This window comes from Borostomias antarcticus, assembly GCF_949987555.1.
Source record: "Borostomias antarcticus genome assembly, chromosome: 13".
Lineage (NCBI taxonomy): Eukaryota > Metazoa > Chordata > Actinopteri > Stomiiformes > Stomiidae > Borostomias > Borostomias antarcticus.
This window is the reverse complement of record NC_140246.1, coordinates 5,444,965-5,469,780: the sequence shown is the minus strand read 5'-3', so window position 1 is coordinate 5,469,780 and position 24,816 is coordinate 5,444,965. Positions and strand designations below refer to the sequence as shown.

The 24,816-nt window shown below is 45.7% G+C and overlaps 2 protein-coding genes across 3 annotated transcripts; both read right to left on the bottom strand.

The window, feature by feature from the left end:
- Positions 1–3,813: 3,813 nt before the first annotated feature.
- On the bottom strand, positions 3,814–5,103 carry gpr19 (G protein-coupled receptor 19; the record flags this gene model as incomplete). Its single annotated transcript, XM_084448228.1, has 1 exon — positions 3,814–5,103. The coding sequence occupies one exon, from the start codon at positions 5,101–5,103 to the stop codon at positions 3,814–3,816; it is 1,290 nt and encodes a 429-aa protein (XP_084304354.1).
- A 9,362-nt stretch (positions 5,104–14,465) lies between these two features.
- On the bottom strand, positions 14,466–24,437 carry tbk1 (TANK-binding kinase 1). Of its 2 annotated transcripts, none has more exons than XM_084447868.1 (20): positions 24,339–24,437; positions 22,987–23,133; positions 22,253–22,382; positions 21,837–22,018; positions 21,059–21,219; positions 20,769–20,879; positions 20,312–20,491; positions 19,519–19,715; positions 19,332–19,390; positions 18,509–18,600; positions 18,259–18,360; positions 18,088–18,166; positions 17,652–17,773; positions 17,449–17,525; positions 17,301–17,340; positions 16,753–16,854; positions 16,338–16,434; positions 15,853–15,953; positions 15,625–15,696; positions 14,466–15,437 (listed from the first exon to the last, which is right to left on the bottom strand). In XM_084447868.1, exons 1-20 carry the CDS (start codon positions 24,423–24,425, stop codon positions 15,386–15,388), a joined length of 2,190 nt encoding a protein of 729 aa, XP_084303994.1. In that variant the 5' UTR covers positions 24,426–24,437; the 3' UTR covers positions 14,466–15,385. The 2 variants fall into 2 exon arrangements, with proteins under 2 accessions (XP_084303994.1, XP_084303995.1); XM_084447869.1 differs by having other exon boundaries at positions 22,993–23,133.
- Between the last annotated feature and the right edge of the window lie 379 nt (positions 24,438–24,816).

Below are 24,816 nucleotides of genomic sequence, written 5' to 3'. Positions count from 1 at the left end.
GAAAAATAAAGAGATGTTTTCTTTCTGTCTGTGTGCCCTTCTGTCATTGTTGACCATTCTGAGAATATTCATCTTTTCAGAAAACCTATTTCTGTCCGTGACTCAATAACAGCAGCCTGTGCTTTCATTATTTGAGCAGAGAGAAATAGGTCAGATACTTGGTTTTATAATGTTGTTTTTGTAGGCCCACACACTCCTTTTCTACAGAGGAACATTTTGGATGTTAAGCCTATATGCTACTTTGGCACAGCATCTTTTTTATAATGTCTGGTAGATCAGGAGGGGTAAAGTGGGCCTTATTGCATATGAACACAAACTAATGAGTCGGATCGGTAAGATCCCTCTATGTTGTGCATGGATGAATCCTTGTTTCCTGGAGAGAGAAGACATGTAAGGACAAGATGAAACAAAACATCTGCTTAACCATAAAATATGCCCATGCAAACTTACCAATACATACTTCAAATGTAGTATGTATCAATTCATGCTCACAGATCCAAGGTCTTGTAATTTCAACACACTTTAATATGACTTCAGCTGAAAAGCGTTCATAATTTGTAATGGTGTGATACATACTGTTCCCTTGCATAATGCATGCTATTAAGGAATAGAGACGGGTGAGATTTCCAAAGCAGCCATAGCCATCTGAACCCTTTTTGTGCGTGCATCCATAAGCCTAGGGCCAATGGGCTTAGGATATACAGTAGACCAGGGGTCAGCAACCTTTACTATCAAAAGAGCCATTTTGGCCAAAAAATGAATAGAAAATCTGACTGGAGCCGCGAAACATTTGAGCCTTATAATGAAGGTAATGTTTCCCCTTAGATTTATTTTCAGGCTTGGTGGTATGCATCCAGGGGGACACATAGAGGGGGGTAGGGGTGTCTGGGGGTCCAGAGGGGAAATTTTGAGCACTAAACACTACATTTCCTGCATTCTGGTGAATTTCTATGCAGTCTGCTGCTATCTAACCTGACGCACCAGATGATTTGCTTCGCATAATCATCTGGGAACTCTCCTTTGGTATTGTTTGGAAAAGGGCAGGCGCTTTCAAAAATACTTGGCAGGTGATTGGATGAACCTGACATCTGTCTGTCACCATCTATCACGCGCTAACTTCAACTGCTCCTCACTGTCATCACACTTAAATCCACCCTGCCTGTTTGTATTTCAAATTCCTCACAACCAACGCTGATTGACGAGATTGTTTTCTGATCTGGCACAAACGGATCTTTATGGAGAGTATCCAGACTGATTTGCGAGAGAAACAGAATGTGAGCTCACAAAATCAGGATGGTCTCACGAGGCTAGCTGCTATCTAGCTAGTTAGCCAACTTGAATGCCAACATGACCATTTATTTTAGTAATAAATAAATGTATTTAATAGTGATATATTTATTTAGTTATTAATTTCCATATAATGTTTGTCAAAGCCAGGGAGCCACTGGAGAGTGGCTAAAGAGCTGCATGCGGCTCCAGTGCCGCAGGTTGCAGACCCCTGATATAGACAGTAAAATACCAGTGGAATGGTGGTGGAGCAATAGCGGGAGCATTTCGGATTACTAGTGGACCGCTGTCCCTGACGCTAATAATCCACCAGAGGTCCGCTTGCCATTCGATGTGCAAATGGCCACGAACCCACCAGCGGATTCAGACGGAGGTCCGCCAGCTCATCCATCGGGGACCCATTGTAGGTCCGCTAGCCTTGTGTTATCTGGGTTTATCCCTTACCTTTGTCCAGAAACAGAAGTTGAACCAATTGCAGCAAAATAGATAAATAATAATAACTTAGATAGATAAAATAGATAACTAATAATAAATTACAGGAATCATCAGTGTAACTGCTTTAGCCACTGACCACTACCATTCATCTTATGGAAGCTGATGCTAGTTGTTGTGAGCTCATGAGCTAACTGGCTATCCTACTCTTATTGTGCTGGATTAGCATTGGAAGCATTGGAACTGATGTGTCCAGGCGACAAGACCTATCTTAATTTATCAGACATTATTTAATGTCACTTCAATTCACAGCTATTTTAGTGGCATGACTAGCTTCCGCCCTACCAGTCCTGAACAGAAACAAGCCAGCCACGCACATGAGCCAGGCTGGACCTGGCCTGGTTCTGGGAGACGTTTGTTTGTGAGGGTTTTTTGTGTTTGTCATTTCTAGGCCACATCCACACTGAGCTTGAATGACATGAAGAACATAGTGACCATGAGTGTAGAAACTAATTATGCCGAAAATGTCTCACCTCTGAATAAAGGAACAGACGATGTATCCAGCTGGCATCACCACTGTGGTTGGTTAGAATGTTCTGTACTTTGGCGCTGAGCCACAGTACTTGAGTGACTGGCTCTAAAGCACAAACTGTGCGACGTGTTCATAGTTAAATATGAGCAGAACAATCAGTCTTTACCTCCACCTTAGAGTACAACAATAAACACTATCATATGAAGTGTGATGCATTTATTAAATTCTTTATTATATTCCCTCTCTCGTTGGTGTAAAGCAAGGGTCCTTAAATCACAGTAGTTAACAGTATACAGAGATAAGACATTTCACAAACAAGAGAAACACAACACAATGTTGGCAGGTTTACAGAAGCAGCTATCAAAATGAAAATGAAAAAAAAACTGACTGCACACAACCATCATTATCAAAAGCAAACACAGACATTGCGAGTGTCAATGTGCAGAGCTCCTCATAGTCAAAATCATTTCACATTTATCAATCAGAACATTAATTATCATGACCATATGAATGTGTTATAGCCACACAAGATTGCATGTCGTCAGTGACTTGACTCAGGAGAGATGAAACATCAGGGAAAGGTATGGTACATAGACTGACAGTCTTTATACAACAGGTAGTACCGACCGCGCATTGTGATTGGACGAGAGGCATTAGAATCTGAACCATTCATATATACCTGATATACTGTACGCACGGTTTGGAATGCTTAAATTCCCTGTAAATGTATCATTGCACCACTGGCTGCATGCTTTCGATTGCTACAGTCCCCACGTCTGATTTGTTGTTCCCACCACTGCAGTCTAGACTGCCAGTCTATATACCACTGAAGTATAGACCTCCAGTCCATATACCACTGCAGTCTAGACTGCAAGTCTATATACCACTGAAGTATAGACTGACCATCTATATACCACTGAAGTATAGAATGCCAATCTATATACCACTGAAGTAAAAACTGCCGGTCTATATACCACTTCAGTCTAGACTGCCACTGAAGTATAGACTTCCAGTCTATATACCACTACAGTATAGACTGTCATTCTATATACCATATAATCTATATACCACTGCAGCCTAGACTGCAAGTCTATATACCACTGAAGTATAGACTGCCAGTCTATATACCACTGCAATATAGACTGCCAATCTATATACCACTGCAGTCTAGACCACCAGTCTATATACCACTACAGTCTAGACTGCCAGTCTATACACCACTACAATCTAGACTGCCAGTCTATATACCACTGAAGTATAGACTGACAGTCTATATACCTCTGCTCTATCTGAGAAAAAATCCCTTTCATGACTATTTAAACTTGATCAGTCTCAGCAGGCGAATAAAAGGTTTTAGCTGGTGATTCAACACAACGTTATGAACATGCCCCATCTCTCTGTCCGATGCTGTATTTCTTCCACGTAGTGACACATAATGAAGCCAAAATCTCACATTAGTGCCCCAGACATTATACCCAACGACATAGTCGAACTGTTGAACTGTTAATAAACATTCAGATGATTGATGTCCGAAATGTTTACAGTTTCACGGGATGGCTCCCTCATACAAACGTGTTAGGAGGGTTGGCACTGATGGGCCAGGCTAATTTCTTCTCTTTCGCCTCACGGTCAAACGTGTCATAAACAGAGTCTTTGGTGAGAGCCTTGGCTGGCACGGGAATGTCCACCACGCCGACATAGTTCTTTTTCGCTATCCGCGAGCTGGCCGTGATGGTGTAGGCGTTCCCGCGGTAGCACTTCATGGACGACATGCAGAAGGTCTCCCTCATGCCGCGTCTGAAATTGGCGTTGTAGACGGAGTACAGGGTGGGTTTAGAGGCTGTGGAGCTGAAGGAAATCCAGGCAATGGCTGAGAAGAACAGCGCCCCCTGTCTGTCTGGGCCATCAGCCTCCCTGGGGTGCCACAGCAGGGCCACGTAGAACGGCGTCCATGTCAGCAGGAACACAGAGTTGAGCATGAGGAACATCTTGATGGTCTTGACTTTAGTCCGGGGGACGATGTTCATCGTCCTCCTCACCGTGTGCCCGTCGGCGCTTATCCTCCAGATGTAGCGGACCACCCGGTGGTAGAACGACACGATGAGCAACGCCGGGAGCAGGAAGCCGAAGAGCAGGTGGGCGACGGCGTAGGAGATCCCGTCCCAGCTGTCCGGGAGGAAGAAGTCACAGTGGCCTCCGCCGCCGTTCGCCGCGTCGGAGCCGTACAGGAACAGGCAGGGCGAGACGAAGGCTGCGTCGAAGAGCCAGGAGGCCAGGATCATCCTCTTGGCCTTCTCCCTGGAGACCTTGAAGCTCAGCGGGTAGACGATGGTGTAGAAGCGGTCCACGCAGATGGAGAGCAGCACGTACACCTGCACGCCCGGGCACAGGTGCTGGAGGTAGCGCACGGCCTTGCAGGCGGCCGCGCTCAGGGGCCACCGGCCGGAGGTCACCTGGAGCAGGACGAAGGGCGCGCAGCCCAGGCTCAGCAGCAGGTCGGCGCACGCCATGGACACCACGAAGTAGTTGGTGGTGGACTGGGTCCTCCGGCTGCGGTGGATGACCAGGCACACCAGGGCGTTGCCCAGGATGGAGACCAGCCAGAGGACCCCGAACACCAACCCCAGAACGGCCACCTCGGCGGGGGTCAGCTCGTACGAGGCCTGGGTGCTGCTGCTGTTAGGCTGGGCGGAGGAAGAGAAGGAGCCATCCTGGTAGGAGCAGAGGCGAGGCGTGGGCGAGACCAGGACGGTGGAGTTCTCCCTGACGGAGAGGTTGAAGTTCATCGGGTAGCCGAAGGAGGGGGATCCGAGGGAGGGGCTGACGCTGTCCGTCGACTGGGCGTACACCATGTCTACTGCCACCGGGGGAGCTGTGGAGACCAACAGAAATCAGAGCCATATGTGAATATGAGAAAAAGTTTATTTATTTATTTTTTTTACAAAATCTTCCTCTCTGAAATACTCTATTCTGATTGGACAATCAATTCTACTGGTCGATTATTTCTTGATTTCTTGAACTGATCAACGTTAGGGGCAACGCAGCAATAATGACTGCTGCTAGGGGCAACAGTGTTGAACCGTTGTTATCTAGCTAACTTTAGCTAATTCGCTGGCAAAAGAAAAGATGTAGGCTGCTACTACTACCATGGATGACATTGCCATATCTATTATTCTACCATATCTATTATTAAATGAGGAAACGGACGGGTGGACGCGCCGACCATGCACTTCACCACCTAGCCACCTGAGAGCGCTGCGCAGGATTGAAAAGACCATATCTCGACGTGAAAAGGTCACAGAGACACGCGGTTTGAACAGGGCAGAAAGGTCTCGTCTGAACGTAACAAACGCAGCAAGACCAAACATGTCCCGCTCGCACGCACGTGCGTGAGCACAAAGCCGAAACAAAACTTTGACCCAAGCCTAGAGACACAGAGTTTGGACTGGGGTGTGCGGGGGTAGAGTCCCGAGTGCACCGAACAGCCCCTCGCCGCCTCTGACCCAAAGGGTACACCACAGAGCCGTCCAAACACAGCCGCCCATTCACTGCCATTCATTTGGACTTGCGCTCAGGAGACAAAATGTCAGTTGATATAGATAGATAAAGATGATTGAGATACAAAATAAACAAACAAAAGAACTACAAACAAAATAAACATCAAATATATTGTAATTAATATTTTGTCTCTATGTATTAATGTAATTAGTAAGTAGCCATGTAATAAGCGGTATAATGTATGGCCAGCCGGTCATTGTAGGATTAACACGGTGAACTGTACATTCTCAGAGTGTCTCTGAATTGCGTAATAAGGCCAAACACATTTTCAAAGGGTTTCAACGGGTTACATAACTGCAAGGTAAAGCAATAACTCAAAAGGATCCTAGGAGAATGGTGTCCTTCGACCAGTCTTTCAAGAAAAAGATGGTGAGGCAACTTCTGACCTTGCCTCTAAAGACACACCATTGACAATCTCCGTTTAGACAAAAGGACAATGGAGCACACCTCTAATAGGCTACACAATACCATTGCTCGTTGTTCATTGTGTTCAAAGGTGAATGTCATTTGGAAATACAATTGGTCTCACTGGTGCAATGAAGCAGACACGTTTCTAAATTAGAGACTAAGTGAAGGGTAAGACTCACTAGATATACACCCTAATGTCAGAGGTGGATATTTTCCTGGATGGAAGGATGATGTAGTCTTACATGACAAAATCTAATCTAGAGTGATGATCTGCATGTTTCTGAATTATCCTTGACACCACAGAGAATCTGCTCTACTGGGGTCAGCTAATTAAGATTTCACAGTGGGAATTATAATGAACACAGAAGATAATCTAATGAGATGGCCCTCGAGAAATCATTTCTGCAGAGAAAATCACTGTTCAAGTTCTCTCCTCCTGCTCTCTTGCATACAAATTCATCAAAAGCATGATTGAAGCCTTCATTATCGAGTTTCAGTATAAGGCTTTCGCATATTCCTCAAATATAATATCCTCAAATATAATATGTTGTTGTGGCCCATGGACTGAACTGGTATTGGAATGCAGGACCCCACTGTAGGGTCCATGTGTCTCTGTCAGTATGGCAACATGACAGCCATGGAAAAGATTTTTCTTGTTACCAATTCTGAGAAACATTTAAGCTGCACAATCACTGACATTAAGGGAAAGGCACAGAATGTCTGAAATGACATTCTGAATATGAAATTGGTTTCTCTTTGTCCTGGACTATTCATGTACACAGACAGGACTTAAGCCTGGAAAAATACAGTGTATTACCCGCCGCAGTGATAGCGCAGGGCGAGAGGTAATGTTTTCAGCGGCGTGTGTTGGTTTATTGATTTATTTATTAGCAGGATTACACAAAAACTACCAGACCGATTTTCATGAAACCCATTACATTTTGGAGTGGATCCGAATCACGGGACGGGTCCACAAGCCGCTTCTTGGTTAGTCCATTCAACTCCATTCATCTTTTGGACTAGGATTACGCGAAAACTACCATACCAATTTTCATGAAACTCAGTGGAGGGGTGTAGCATGGGGCAATTTAGAACCCATGAGTGGATCCGAATCACGGGGAGGGTCCATGAGCTGTTTCTTGGTTTGTTTGTTAGCAGGATTACACAAAAACTACCAGACCAATTTTCATTTTCATTTTGGAGAAGACCCGAATCACAAGGAGGATCCACAAGCTGCCCAAACACGGCCAACCATTCACCTCCATTTTTTGTTCTTAGGCTCAGAAGTGAAAAATGACCCCCATTCATTGTCAGTGAGGGGGATTGAAATGAACATATCTCGACGTGGAAAGGTCAAAGAGACATGGGGTTTAGACTGGCATAAAGCTCTCGGCCTAACAAATTCAGCAATACCAAACATGTCCTGCTACCATACATGCAAACGCACAGAGCCACGGAATGCATTCATGGGCGGAGGTCTGTGTCCTACGAGCACCATTTCTAGTTTTCATTGTAAGAGAGACCGCTTCCGTTGCATTGCTTGCATTATCATTCATTTGGGTCTTTGATGGGATGACGAGTCTCTCTCCCTCTCCCTTGAGTGCATGTGTGTAGGCTTGTGTTTACCAAATTACTTAAAACCTATTATTTTTGGTATTTGAGCTGTCATTTATGCATTTAACGTGATTATCGCCTGCATCATCTGTGCTGGTTGTGCAGGGGCTCTCATTGTTTTCAGATTTACAACACTCTTATGTAGCTATTCGGTCCGCCTGTTTAGTGACCTCGACCTGCAAATGCGTTAGGCCTGTAGTGGTATGCTTGCATGACGTACTGTGCCTGTGCCTCACATAATGTGTCCTGACTCTCAAGTACCGTCCATTACTGACTGACTGAGTGACTGGCTGACTGACTGACTGACTGACTGACTGACTGACTGAGTGACTGACTGACTGACTGACTGACTGACTGACTGACTGACTGACTGACTGACTGACTGAGTGACTGACTGACTGACCTGAATCTGTAGGCTAGCATACAGACCACTGCTTGCGACCGTGCTGTGCCATGGTAAAATGACTGCTGGTGAGGCAAACTTATTTCCTTAATTATAAACACACACAAGCAATATAAGCTGGTGTCAATGGAGAGCAGGTTCCTAATAACTTGGGACAAGTTATTAGGAACCTAGGTAGGCAGGCTTGCCGTGGGGAAGGTGTACACTTATCTCTAACCTCTTGTTTACTCTGGTGGCTTCGTTCAGTATTCCCTTAGCAACCCAATTCAGCCCTCTTCCAGTACCTGATGAGTGAGAAGACCTAATCGAGCCTGATGCAATGGCTGACAACACAGCACTGTGACAGCAACACGTACAGCATCAACACTGCCTTTTCAGGATGTCTCCTGTCTGATTTAATATTTGGTTGGGTGCTCTGCACTGGATGGCATGATGTCATTCCACACCTCCATATTGATCTAAGGGGCTCCAAAAAGATATTCTGCATTGGCGTTGGCATACAGAATCAGTCCAGAACATAGTATTATTATTATTATTATTATTATTATTATTAAGCAAACACATGCAGGGAGAAAAGCTGTACTGACAGAAACTGTTTACATAGGATTCTTCAGTGAAGAGAATTGGGTACCAACTCGATCTGTTGGTCTGCGGCATGTAACTCAATAATCACCTTTATCTACAAACTCATGTCCTATATTCGGCCTCCCTGTTTATCTTTCTATCTAGCCTATAATTAGGAATTTGAAACAAGAAAATACCCCTTCAGAAATCAGATACCCCTTCAAAATAGCCTACAAACTAAACGAAAAAGACACCAGATTGTGGCGGGAGAAAACATAATTGTAGCAGAGCACCAGCTTCTACTCTCCAGGTGCCTTACATTGAAGAGACGATAGATCCACTGCTTAGACATGCTGCTCATAAAAATAGGCATTTAATTATCTCATAGCTTATTTCTTAATCATTTGGTATTTACCTATTAGGTATATACCAAATGCCTTATAATGTCATAGCAGGTTAGTGAAATCGCCAATTAAAGTCTCAAACTGTTGTGCTTACACCTGTTCTATTAATAATCAAAGGCACATACCTGTCCTCTACTCACGGGGATAGCGGTCCCATTTTAATTACGACCCAATTTCATGCGCATTCCGACAATACACGCGTTTCTCGGATTGGGACGTGGTTGTGGTTCTTCGTGGCAGTTTTATCTCCACCTGGTCAGATCAGTCTTCCTCCTCCTCTCCTCCGACCCTGCTGCTGCTGCTTTTATCGAGACAAGATGTCGCTGCTGCTGCTTCGGCTGGGGGGGGTGGGGGGGGGGTAATCAAAAAAAAAAAAAAAATCCCCTTCGTTGTGATCCTATTTTCGACATAGGATTTATCGAGTGGGAATCTTATGTTCATCTTTCCAGAGGCTAAAAGGTTTAGCCTACCATTAAGACCAGCTGGAGACAATGTGAGACACTTAAGGTTCTGGTGCATTTGGGGTTGTGAATTACAGTGCAACGTCATAGATGTAGCCTATAGGCCAACAGGTTACTCAGATTTGCACAAAACTCTTCGAGTAAATAAGGTCACATTTTGTATCACATTTTAGCAATGCAATCATTATGGACCAAGAAAATCTATTGGGATTCCCATTTATCTTTTGTGAAGGGGGGGGGAGGCAATTAGAGTTAATAATAATAATTGATGATAACTCATTTCATTTTTAATTTAGCCTAATGGTCGAGCAGTTATCTTGTTTGTTTGTTGTTGTTTTTTTTATCACATAGCAAATTGTGAATCACTATAATTTGATGCGATTAAAAAATTGCTCGACCAATCAATTAAAATGTGAACCTGCTACGGAAGAGCATTTCTGACTTTAAAGTCAGAATTTCTGAGAAAAAAGTCAGAAACAACTTCTGAGATTAAAGTCTGAATTTCTGAGAAAAAAAACTCCGCTGTTGGCCCTAATGCTCTTCCGTAGAGATCTCTGTAGCCCATTAGTGAGAGATGTCTCATTACGGACACCGAGGCTGCATTCTGACACAGTTAACTCGGATTCATCTACGTTATTGTAAGGACACACCAAACCCACCACCAGAAATATTTATGTAGCCTAGTAGAAATGGGCCTTAATTACCCGCCCACAGCCTGCAGTTCAGTGTGAAACTGTCACAAATCATCTCTTTGACTTTGACATCAGTTAGCAGACTTTTGACCTCTTCCCCACACCAACAGTTAGCAGACGTTCAAGTCTCCCTCACATCAAGAGTTAACACACTGAGATCTGCGTGACTCCAAATTAGCACGAGGAAAGAGGAAATTTACAGCCCGTCACTTCAAGAACTCGTCACTGAAACTGACGACTGGTCGTTCCAAGGGTGCAATTCGCCCTCTAATGGTCAAACATAGTATTGAATTCCAGATCCTGTCCTCGGTTCCTACGCTGCTGCTTACTGTAGACCTATTTATTCAGTACAGCCACTTTAACAAGAGACGCACTGGGCTCCAGACTAATAATCTTCCATTGCAATAACGTGCAGTGCCTAGTAGCCTACCAATAATTAATGTTGGCTACTGGTGAAGTACCAACCAACCCGGCCTTCAACACAACCTTATATTCGTGTACAGGACGTCCTCGGAAACAGCAAGTGCTCTTTTGCGTATCACAAATAACACGACATAAGGGGGCTCGCGCTGTCCGTCTACAATTACCCGCAGGATGCTGACAGGATATGCAGCACGTTGCCATGGTAACCACCGAGCCGAAACAGGCTGGTCACCGTGGGAGACTAACAAGTGTGGACTAGAGAGATGGAGCAGAGAGAGAAATAGAGAGAGATGGGGGAGGGGGTGGGGGGTACAGATATGGAACGAGAAGGTGAAGGTTAAGAACACGTAAGTGAGAGAGAGGGAGATAAATGATAAGGTCATACATCACAGTGACGAGGCCGATTACAAGCATGCGCTGAATGTCATGCAGGTGGGCTAAAGCGGCAGTCATCACTAACCTGACACACACCATACCACCTCACAATTCATGTAATAATGGAATAGAACAGTTAACTCAACCAACCCAATATGAGGCCACCAACATGTTTCTAGAAACAGACCTTTAGATAGATTAATACATGATACAATACAATACAAACCAGACCAGGTCAAGCCTGGCTTATGTGCATGGCTGGCTTTCTGTTCAGGACTGGTAGCACGGAAGCTAGTCATGCCACTGAAATAGCTGTGAATTGAAATCACATGAAATAATGTCTGATAAATTAAGATAGGTCTTGTCGCCTGGACACATCAGTTCCAATGCTTCCAAAGCTAATCCAGCACAATAAGAGCGGGATAGCCAGTTAGCTCATGAGCTCACAACAACTAGCAACAGCTTCCATAACATTAATGGTAGCGGTCAGTGGCTAAAGCAGTTACACTTATGATTCCTGTAACGTTATCTATTTTGCTGCAATTGGTTAAACTTCTGTTTCTGGACAAAGGTAAGGGATAAACCCAGATAACACAAGGCTAGCGGACCTACAACGGGTCCCCGATGGACGAGCTGGCGGACCTCCGTCCGAATCCGCTGGCGGGTTCTTGGCCATTTGCACATCGAATGGCAAGCGGACCTCTGGTGGATTATTAGCGTCAGGGACAGTGGTCCGCTAATTATACAAAATTCTCCCGCTATTGCTCCACCACCATTCCACCGGTAGTTTATTGTCTATATCCTAGGCCCATTGGCCCTAGGCTTATAGATTTCACTTGCTAAATTAACTTACTCTGAACATTTTTTTGGTAACCCTTCCTTTCATAGTCCCCCAATTACTAAACATTTACCTGGTAAATACATGCAAAGTATAGCCTAATATATAATGTGTAATTACTGAGACACCTATACTGTAGGTATAATTTCAAAACAGGAGTAGTTCAATTCAACAGTTCAATTCAACAGTTCAATTACTGCACATTAATTAAATAACTGACATAGCACCACCAGGTAACCACATTTTTACATAACTTCTATAACATCCAGTGACAAACACAAATGACAAATTACAATGCTTATGTTTATTAAAATGCTTTGAATTATATTAATTATAACTGGATCCACTCAGGAATCTGGGAGTGGGGCCGAGAACAGGAGGAGCAGAAAACGCAAGAAATCTGAGGACCTAATTGAAGCAGATCCTGATCCACCCCTTGATGAATTTTTCAGTTTACTCTATTAACTCGACATTGAAAGAGAAAACAACATTACGTCTGCACTGGTTTTATTCCAGATCACAGGAACATAATGGTCGATGATCAGCACAGACAGGAATGAAGGTCACGTGGGAAAAGACAAGATACAACCTATGCATCAATCTACTTTGTTAGACTCACTGACATGAAACGTAGACACTACCATTGCTTACAAATATGTAAACTGTATAAACTTGTGATCTCGATCATGATGCTGAGCCCAGTTTCACAAGCTTTCCTCAGTATTGTGACAGTATTACTACTTTTTAAACCCTTAAGCATTATTCGACCTTTCAATTCTCTTCACTTACATAAACAGATAGTGAGTGTGTGTTCTCTGAAATAATAAAGAAATATAGTGTAATATATAACTAACAGAAATACTTACACAAATAACTAAATAGCCTAACTCAAAACTCATTAAATTGCTGAAACTGAACAAGGAACAGTCTATCTAAGCCTGTTGCTGCCCTCCTGTGGCCGAAAACAGTAAATGCATTCTATCACCGATAATACATGTTTGTATCCAACTAACAAGAACGTGGACTAGGGATGTTAACAGTTAATCGATAAGAATTTACTCGAGTAAGATTTGGTTACTCAATTAACTGCTTGTTAATGGTACACTTTTATGTTCATGTTAATGGTAACTTTTTTTTCAGCGAACATTATCAACGGGAGTTGCGTGAAATGTCATGATTTAGGATCTGACTGCACATGAGGGCGTCACGCCATGTAGTGAAGATTAATTGGGATGCCGGGAAATGTCAATGACACAGTGGAAGAAGACACAAAAGTGAAGCGAGCAATGGCAGTCCAGCGTGGGATGTTCTTATAAATTAATCGACTATCGTTTGTTAAGGTCAACAGTTATCAATGAATGAAATTCCTTGAAATTTGCAACCCTAACGTAACGTGGACTAAATCATACTTGGAAAACAGAACTTAATGAACATGAAAATCAAACAAAGTACAGTTACTCTTAGATACCAATAGCCTATAACCAGAGATTACATGATAATAGTATAAAGAAGCTATCAAAATCCCTACCAAAGCCATAGCTAGCAACATAGGGCTAACGGTAATATATCTAGCAACATAGGGCTAACACTAATCTACTGGGCATTTCTAAGCAATGATAAAACATTGTGGTAGAATCTCACCATTAAGGGATTGAACCAGTACTTTTATCACCTTGTTGAAATATAATTATCCCTCAGTTATCCATCTCTATATTAAAAGACTTACAATTAAAGAGCTACAACACAATAGCTGGCGACTAGGCTAACATTACTTTATGTTTCTACACAGCTTTACATTTTGAACCATAATTAACCTGACCTGTCCAGGGCGTCGTGTTGAGCTGGTCGTCAGTGACTAGGTTGTTCAAGACTACCCTCCAGTGACGGTTGCAAGCGGAATTTTGACGGTATCCCAACCGAGTTCTACCATCAGAAAAGCATCAGGACAGGGCGTCGGCATGTGTGAATGCGAGTGGAATTCCCCTCGGAGACCGCTACCAACTCGCCAGCAGAAATTCTCCAGCTGTTTAACAATGGTGCCTCTAGACACCCCCCAGTAGAAAACACTCCAGCGGATTGTCGCTCTGATTCTGATGGACCGATATCGGTTTGCTATCTGGGAAAAGGTTGGAGGTTTGGGGTATAGTCCGATCTCCCGAGTGGGAGTCCAGTACTTTCACCGCTACTCTACTTGTGCAGTGGAGATCACTTTCACCGCTACTCTAGATCGGCGGGTTGATTTTGGTCCTGCTTTCTTTTGGCGTGCTGGGACTACAGCCTCTTGTGGTGCCAACAGAGAAATGCAGGTCAACATTGACTGGAGTAAGGGAGGGAGGGAGGGAGGGAGTGACAACCTGACAAACGCCATCTATGGTGCTGGCTTACAGCCATGCACAAAAAGACCTTTACACGACAAAAAAGACTGACACAGCCATCAGTGATAAGGTGTATGTTTATCTACAGAATTTCCCAATCTTACTTTTTTTAAACGAATGAAATAAAATGAAATTAATGATAGGGTGTACAGTATGTTTATCTACAGCATTTCCCAACAATCTCATTATTCTGCAGGATTATTAACAATAAAATGAAAGGATTATAGCTTTAATACAGCATGAAGGATGATCTGAATCTGATGATTGACAGGTTCAAGAGTTTGTAAGCCATTTATGAACAGCAGAAGCGTGTCAACGGTGTCTCTGCTCACAGACAAGATTTGTCTCAAAAAGGCTCACTGACTAGGACCAATTCCTGTTTAAACTGAATGGTCAGAGTAGGGTAAGACTTCAATTGTATAGTAAAATCATCTTTAGTGTGAAAAACATAATTCTAAAAAGGACAGTTGAAAACTCCAGGGTCGGTTATCAGATGTAATAAATAATATTAAGAACAGGTAGAATGTAAAATGTAAAAGATTACATCAGGGTTTTGTTTAAGGAGTACACCTCCTGGCCTAAGTAGGTGAGTGCAATATCCTGTCAACAATAATTACGTTTAAAAAAAGGAAACACAAGGAAAGTACAGCCATCGAAAAGAGAGATGTCGTCATGACGACACTCTGAGATAATGTCTGCAAAAGTGGCATGATAAGCAGTTTAGAGAGCCAGAGGACAGGCAAGACAAAAATACAGCCAGCTCAGAAATACAGCACCTCCCTCTTATCATCATAAACAGGAGGTGCCAGAGGGGAGGGGGGGGGGGGAGAGGCCATTTTATAGAAAATAAAAGCCATCTTACAGTATCACATACTATTTACAACATATAACTTATATACACACATTAATATATATATATATATCATTGGCCATTTGTCTGCAGAGTCTTCACTCTTCCTCTTGTCATCTCCAGATTATAGTTGAGAGGGGACAGGGGACGGACAGGGGACGGCCTGTTCTCAGATTCGGTCCACGTTTCTCAATCCTCCATCCAGTGTCAAAGTGCCAAACCTGATATCGTGGGAGACGATAAACAATTCTGTCAGCACAGAGAAAACGCCAGGGAGCAGTTTACCACTGTCATTATGAGCTGCCAATGTGTGTTTATGCGCGGAATTAAGCCTGGAGGCTCTGGGATGGTGTCTAAACAACAGATGATGTGTAACATTTCTGGTGCGGCGGTCTACACGGCACTCGCCTCTCCAAGAAGTGGTTGTTCTCCGCTAGCTCTTTCACCACACCCTCCATCTCTGCCTTCAGCTTCTTCATCCTGCAACACAAGAGTCCAGAATGAGTTACTCTGTAGAACCGCGCGCCCTCGCCACAGACATGGCCGACCCAGGTGTCTGGCATGGGTGGGGTGGGGTGGGGGTGGGGGGGTGAGTGATGAACAATAAAAGTTGTTTGTTTGTTATGTGTTTGTTACCCCAGGGTCATTTCCACCAGCGTGCTTTGGCTCAAGTAGGCCTGGGGCTTGATCCCGCTGGCTGCCAGGGGCATCACCTTCTGAGGAAGCTGCTCCTGGAGCTGAAGACAGACACACACACACACACACACACACACACAGGTGTGCACACACACACAAGCCCACACAGAAACAGGCACACACAGGTACGCGCACACGCACAATTCGTTTGAGTGGTAAAAATGTCCACCGATTGACTGACTGACTGTCAATTGAGAAACCCAGCTTGGACACAATGACATTCAAGATTCAAGACCATATACATGGCAAATCAACCGTTCTTGCATCTTGAACGATTGAACGTTTCTTTACCATGTCCTCTCTCTACAACAGCACCCTTGCCAATGACTACTGTAGACATCCTCCTCCCTCCCTCCCTCCCTCCCTCTATCCCTTCCTCCCTCCCTTCCCAGAAGCTCTGTGGAGGAGACTTCCTGATTCCCAACCTTGATGACTCGCTCCATCACCATGGACACGTCCTTCTCGATGCTGATGAATTGGCCGGACAGCGCCACCAGCTGCTTCCTCACGTGATGGACCTTCCTATAAACACACACTCAATAAAAATCAGCTCCAAGTACACACTGGGGCCCCTGATGAACGAACACCAGGCTGCTTGACTCTGAAGGACTATGACAGCACACATCCTGTCCACATGGCGGTCGGTCACGCCTGTCATTCTGAGTGAGCGAAAACACACACACAAACACACACAAACACGCACGCACACGCGCGCGCACACACACACGCACACGCACACACACACACACACACACACACACACACACACACACACACACACACACACACACACACACACACACACACACACACACACAGCATGGTTTAAGTTCCGGTCACCTCATCCACTCCTCGCTCTTGGAGATGAAGAGGCGGTACTGCATGGCGCACTCCTCTGTGAACAGGGTCCTGGCCTTGGTGGCGTGGAGGACCAGCTTCTGTCTACGGAGCGGAGACGGACAGCGCGCTGAAACGTTAAACTCCGCACGGGGACTCTGGAGGGCGAGGCACTCACTAACGGCAGCGCGGTCACATCAACAGCAAGGCAGCTTTATTTATACAGCGCGCTTCACACACGAGGGAGGCTCAGGCTTCACATAAAAAGACATTCGCTGATATACAACTCGCTGGGGTGAAGGTAATTAAACAGGATTTTAAGAGAAGAGAAAAGATAATTAAATGAAAGAATAAAATAATAAAATCAAAACGTATTTGATCATTTTAATTAAAAGGATAACAAATCGTAATGTCGAAACCAAAGTGTACGTTTAGATCAGTGTGAGGTCTGGAAAGACGGAGAAGGAGTGTCTCTAAGCGGTTTGAGGTCACAGAGGGTGATGTAATCCCCGGTACCCTGGGACCGCAGGACGGAGGGAGGATGGACTTACTTGTCAAATTTATGGATCTGCTCCTCGTTATACGGCAGCCCTGGGGAGGTGGGAGAAACAACGTTGAACAGGATGTGGCGCTTGAAAACTATGGGATGTTGAGAGGTGTAGACGTGTATTTCTGGGTTGGTTTTGAGCCAACACTCACGGCGTTCTGCCTTGTCCTTCTTGAACTGATGGTAGATGGCTGTGATGGCATCCAACAGCACTCTGACCTTCTCCACACTACGGTCAAAACAAACACATTCTGAAACTTCCTATCAAATGTACTGTTACAACACATACACAACATACACACGCGTGAAAAGACATGGCAGACGAATGCAGGCACCCCCCAGCAAACACACATACTTCCTGTCCTGGGGGTGGGTGCCCACTTGCTGGGTCCAGGTCTCGGTCAGTAGCCCCCCGGGGAGGAACTTGCTCTTGATGTCCTGGGTGGTCCTCTCCATGGGCTCCAGAGAGCTGGAGATCTGCAGGGAGCCATGCATGTACACACATCAAACAGGATCACACAAACGCACACACCTCTAGGACAACATTCTGTGCATGTCCAAAAATAAGATAAGAGGGGGGGGGGGGGGATTATTAAGTTCATTTTATCAGTGTGTGTGTTTGGGGATTTCAGCAGCAAGAATGTACAGCATAGGTTACAGTAAAGAATACACAGAGTAAAGAATATACATGAGAGAACAAGAGACATATGCATAGTATGCATAAAATGTTGAATATATATATACGTACAGTCTGTGTAAATATGTATAATTAATACAGTACAGGCACTCACTCTCATGACCTTCTTGCGCATATCTGAGATCTCGTCGTATTCCGACGACAGCATATTGGCCTGCATCAACACCTCACACCTGTATGCAGTGAAGAGAACCACGCTAGTTACACGAGTGGTGTGTGTGTGTGTGTGTGTGTGTGTGTGTGATGTGATGTGAGAGAGACTCACAGCTGCTCTGTTCTCTCTAGGATCTGGTTGCTGTAGTTACAAAGGTGGATGACTTCAGACTTCTTGTGTACTATTTCACTATAGTCTTCCTTCATTAGCTCACTATGGGAGGAGAAAGAGAGAGAGAAAAAGAGAGTGAGAGAGAGAGACAGAGATATACTGTATATAATTTAACACATTCATTCACACAAAGAGCTTGTGAAGCGAGGTCAGATGTCCAGCGTTATTTGAACTTGTCAGCAGGCCTCACATTAAGCCGCGGACTCCTTTGCGCACCAGCTCCTGGTAGACCAGCAGGGACTCGGACGTCTTCCACAGGTGGCCCACGTCGCCCGCAAAGGTCTGGGGGAGCAGGACCGCGGGTTAGTGGGGGGGTCTCAAATCCGTCTTTTGACATCCAAATCGATCTCATTCATAACACATGTCAGATCTGTGCGAGTCATGAGCAGATTCTAAATATTGGCCTAACATCCAGCAGAGATGAGACTATTCTGGACTACCTCAGACCGCTGAGCGACCACTGGGCATAATTCAAGGTACAAGTAGCTCTTAAAGCTCGCTTGACAATAGATTGCTCTTTCTCTTTGAAGACCTCTTTGTTGGATGTATGTGTGAGAGGTCTCTGCTTGCTTACGTGACAATGGATTGATATTTCTCTCTCGTTTAAACCCACGCAAATGGGCACACGCATGCACGTAGACGATCTCTCCCTCAGACACACACACACTTACACACACTTAGTCACTCAGCAGCTGTGTAGAGTGCACGCGCTTGTGTTCCCGAGACCCAAGAGGGTTTGACTGAAGTGAAAAGTGATTCATTCATCATCCACAAAGGGACGACGTAGGAGATCGGGGGCAAGGCTGCGCTTTCATCATCCGCGGGGTCATCTTCATCCATAAATATTATTGTGGAGAATGAGGGGGGTCAAGGGCTTCACGTATTTGCCGACAAACAATAGCCTAACACGGCACCCTACATAACCCTACATGGTTATGCCATTACGATTGTGTGGATGAGTGAATTGGTTGTTGTTGTTGTTGTTGTTGTGAACGACGGGGGTCCGGGTCTACCTTGGCGTAGCTGGCGTCCAGGTCCAGGTCGTAGCGAGGCTGGACTTTGGGTGGGCTCGCTGCGGACGCACAAAAGACGAGATCGTGATGAATAAGAAGCATCGTCCGCTCACCGCTTCCCGTCTGTCTGCCTTTTAAAAATCGTAACGTTTTATCCCACAGTTTTTTGTCGTATACTGGGACTCACGGTCTTCGAAGATGAGTCCCACCGTGGCCACGGACTCCCGGCTGACCAGCATGATGGGGTTGTCGCGGGTGGTCCGGGGAAAGCTCTTGGCCTGGCGGTTGGGGTCCAGCACCAGCCTGCGGCCCTCGTACAGCAGCTCCTGGTTGTGGGGGGCGATGCTCGTCCTCCTGGAGAGCAGCTCCTGGAACAGTGTCGCCCTGTGGACAAGAGAGGAACTGCGGCGTTGAGATACCGAAGGCGCTATGGTGCCACATCTTCGTGACGTGTGTTCAACACCAACAGATTTGTTCCCCAGGATGAATAAAATATGAGAAAAGGGAAAATTCCAGGGGTAAAAACCTGACTCTGCTTCGTTAGTAGATACATGGTCTGACTCAACGGATGTAGGTTTTGGCAATAAACCTTGTCATTCGTTGTCACACTGCCCAATCAGTGACGAGACTGGCGACGCAAATTAATCTGATTCGGGCCGAGAGATTCTCTCGGCACCAATCAGATTCGATCCAGACTATTTTGCAAGAGCACCCTCGCTGCGTCTGGGGCTGGCTCCGCCCAAGACGACTGTGATTGGTTTAAAGAAATAATGCGTTTTTTCCCCCCCTTATTGCAGAATGGTAATATGTCCAGCCAGACCTGTCTCCGGCGCTGGCACAGCGTAAACGAAGTGTGGAGATAGGTCTGGCTATGCGAGACTAGTAGATACATAAGACATGTACAACAGACATAAACCTATAGGCACGCGCCGTGTACACGGCCTCATGGGAGATGTAGTCGTCGCGGCGCCGTGACTCACGTGTTGTACTCGTGTATGTAGACGTGATGCAGGGTGGCCTGCTGCAGGCTGAACATGTAGACCACGTTGCGGTGGAGAATGTCGTTGGTCTCGGCGAAGAACTGGTCGAAGCCCCAGCACTTCTCCTGGTCCGCCTCCAGGATGTTGGCCAGGACCGGGGTCAGCAGGCTCTGCAAGCCCCTGCGAACGCATGACGTGTCGGTATCACATCGTTTCATCGAGCGCTAACGAAGCGCCAGGCCCTGTGCGCGGCACGAGCGAACGGTTTCCTACACATGATAAAAAGTGAGATTGTGTGTGTGTGTGTGTATACATATATACGGTCAAGACTTTTTCTTTTGAAGTGGTGAAGTTTTATACAGTGCTTGTTGTTATTGCTCTGTAAAAGTGGCGTGACGGCACGTGAGCGCCGCACTAGACGAGCTCTTTCCTGACGTGGCGCAATAGCGAGACGCACTTGGAGAGGCTGCAGGAGACGGGCATCTCGGTGCTCCACTCGATCTTGCCGTTCTCAAACTTCTGCTGCCCGGAGATGGTTCCGGAAGGCTTCTCTGTGATAATCTTATACCTGCGAGGAAGACGACACAACGTTACACTCCTCCCCGTCGTTTCAAGCCTCGCCAATCCACACAAGACCCCCCCCCCCATCCCCGAGTCATCCCCTGTCACCCAGGAAAGTCCTATGTGAGATCATAACCTAGCCCGACATAACCCCATGTGCAGAAACACAGGGAATTCCGTTCTTACATCACTTCCTTGTTCCTGCGGGGGCCCTCGAAGGGGCGGAACGGGAGGCTTCCCGTGGCGGCGTGGAAGAAGGTGACGCCGATGCTCCACAGGTCCACGGTGGCGCCGTACTTCTTCTGGTGGTCCTTCCTCAACACGGCCCGCTCGTACATGTCAGGGTGCTGTCATACACACACACACACACGAGAGGGAGAGAGAGAGGTACTCGCACTGACATATTGTCGGAGCACGATGGAGGATTTCTCCTTGTGTGTTTGCATGCGGACTCCAGGTGAGGGGGGTGTAATAGAGAAACTCAAATCGGTTTATTCTCTGTTCAAGACATTGTCATGGGAGATCTTGATGTTGTTTCACACTGCTGTGGGTGTTATACAGTAGGGCTCTTGTCTCTGTTTTTTTGCCCTGATGCCCCCTTCTCAAACCTTAAAGTTTTATGGGAGGAGACCCCCCAGGGGTCCCCTACTCCCAGCTCTCTTTCAATCATTCTTAATGTACAGGTCAGCTGTTGACCCGCAGAACTAGCTTACTCGCCGGTAACCCTCTCATATAACTGGTTAGTGGAGTTTTGCATATACATGTATGGGTTGTACCCACAGTGTTTATAATGCCGTGTTTTGAGGATAATCATTGCTCTTGACAGAACTCCTGTATCTCTCAGAGAGCCCGGCTTTGCAAACTCGTTGGAATAAAAGTAACCGAACCTTGGCGTTCTCGACTACTCGTTTCTTAATTATTTGAATAAATCCGCTACGGGGGGGAAGGGGGGGCAGTCTCTCACCAGGTACTCCTCCGTGCCGTAGAGCGAGACGAACTGCTCGTCGTCGTCTAGCTCCCTCGCCGCGCCGAAGTCGGTGAGCTTGTAGACGGACCTGCCGTCCTCGCCGATCACTCGCATGATGTTCCCCGGCTTGATGTCGCGGTGCACGATGCCGTACTCTCTCAGGTGGTTCATGCCGGCCACTGTGAACGCACGACAGCCAGGACGGCACACGGACAACAGTCACCGTGCTTTTCTAACTGATCACAAAGCAGAGACTGGCGCTTTGACAACCGTCAAAAGTTGGTTGAGGTTTGGTCGGTAGAATTGGATATGTTATAAGTATGACAATGACTTTTTTTTTATATATTTTTTTAACGTTGATCAGAATGATCACTGCGCAGGTGTTTCGGCGCTTTCACAGGACCGTCCCTCACCTACGTCCTGGAGAACGATGAGGAACTCGTCCTCTGGTAGTCCGTAGGCGTTGGAGGACTCCTCCAGCACTGTGTAGAGGCTCCCACAGGGACAATACTCCATCACCAGGACCTTGTGACGTGTGTTGGACTGTGGAGAGGAGCCGCAGAGCAGAACACGGGGGATTAACAGGCCGGGGAACACTGATCTCCTTGTCGGAACATGGGGTTAGTGGTTTCCGCATTTCGGTTTGAAGCAACGGACAAACAAATCTAACATCAACAGCCGTCAGTTAAAGATACAAACATTCAGAAATGGAAAATGGGATTACAGCTCTTTACCACCAATGTTTTGGCTAGGTCTGTTAAGACAGCCATCACCGCCACACAGAGGCTTTAGAAGGCATTCAGGGGCCGCTACTCGTTGGAATACATTTATTTGGTAAATGAACTGCACTCATATAGTGTTTATCGCCTGTCATTCACCCATTCACACACACATTCACACACCAATGGCGGCATCTGCCATGCAAGGTGCAAGCCTGCTCATTGGGAGAAATTTGGGGTTCAGTTTCTTCAGAAGGACACTTCTGACACGTGGACAGGAGGAGCCGGGATTTGAACCGCCAACCCTACGATCACTGGACGACCCGCTCTACCTCCTGAGCCACAGCCACCCCGAATACACACGAAAAGAGGTATGTTCACGGCAGACGCACAAGCAGAGCCAAAATAGTTTAATTCCGAGTACGCACACTAACCTCCTCCTCCACCGCAAAGAGTTTGACGATATTCTTGTGGTTCAGTTTCTTCAGCACCTCAAACTCCCTCATCTGGACGTCCAGAGGCCGCAGGAAGCTGAGGTTGTTGAACACTTTGACCGCATAAAGGTCCCCTGTTTTCTGAAATGATACAAGTACAAACCTAGCTCATAACCACAAACAACTCAACCTCTCAAGATCTCAATATTCACCCATTATACACTAATAGAGACATTTGCTCTTCGGTTACTTTATTTTACAAACACAATGATGAACCAAACTCTCATTCTATGTCATAATCAGACAGGTGCTGAATGAAAAGGTCTTCTGCACAAATTAGTCGTCTTGTGGACAGCTGCACAGGAGAGAAATACAAATCATAAAATGAAAAAGCCTACCAGCACATTGTCTTAGCTTGCACATTCATCTTTTTTTAATTTTATTATTATTGCTGCAACATTTCAATACTAAACAATGCTTGATGATCCAAGTACCGAAAACTTGTGAAATGTCAAAGACGTGCAAGCTAAGACAGTGTGTGTGTGTGTGTGGGGGGGGGGGGGGGCGTGAGCCTGTTTCATTTTATAATCAGACACGCAGACAGAAACAAACAGAACATCAGGTCCAGACCCATAAAGACTCATATTTGGGATTGTGTCTCTGAAGAGCTGGGAAATTCCCCTGCAGAGGGAGGGGTGCAGTCAACTGGCGCGCTGCCTCAGAGTGTTGGACAGAGAAAGCGTAAATCTCAATGAAACAAATTCAGGTTACGGCCTAATCTATAGATAGATATATGCAGAGGAACATTAGTCATTTGTGCCTTATCTAGCATATGCCCAATGGAGGGGGGGGGCACACCCTAGGTAATAAACATGGGCTAACCATGTGTCGTATGTCAAGTCAAAGAAAGATATCTCACTGGCTGCCTGAGTGCTTGGTGGGGTTTCCCCCCTCTCTGTTTAGCTGCTATGGCGTCTGATCAGATGACCCTCAGAGGCCTCTGGCCCACATGTTGCTGTCAATCATGTCCTGTACGTACAGTAACCTGTGGTGAAGTCACTAGCCTCCATCGCACCGGTAAAGAACCGTTTATATGATAACAGTCTCCAAAACAGTCTGGCTCTGCACCGATTGATGGAGGAGTCAATAACAGAACCAGAGAGAGGAACCAGACTTTGCGGTTTCCCCCAGACTGTGGGCGTTTGAAGTGAAGAATCAACACAGCTAACACTGTAATAGTGTTCCATAGTCTCAAGAGGGTAGTCTCTTAAGACTGTCTGCGTGTGAGCATATGAGTGAGTGTGTCTGTGTGTGTGTGTGTGTGTGTGTGTGTGTGCACATGCTACCTTGTGTCTCCCTCGATACACATTTGCTGTGGCTCCCTGGCCCAGGAGATCAGATATGAGCCACAGGTAGTTTGCCGTGCTCTGCATTTTGACTTCAGCGGATCCTGCAAAAGTGAAAGCTAAGGGTAAATGGCAGTAAAGGACAGAGGAATTGCACTGGGCTGGATTGCACTGCAGTAATGTTGCAGAAATTCAACCAAAAGTAACCTGACAGATGTTGCAATCTAAGGAAACAACTCCACAACACATAGCCTACACTTCAGTCTAATCTGGAAGGCTCTATCTGTCTCAAACAGACATCAAACTACAAACAACCACAAACTCCGGAAACATCCAAACTGAGTGACATAACATTTTTGGCCCTAGTGTGACTAAATTGTCAATAACCATATGAACCTGAACTATTTACAGCGCGTTATTTGCCATTCTCGCAATGTCGTTTTCTGAAGTCGATATCAAAACCTAAAAATGTAGAACT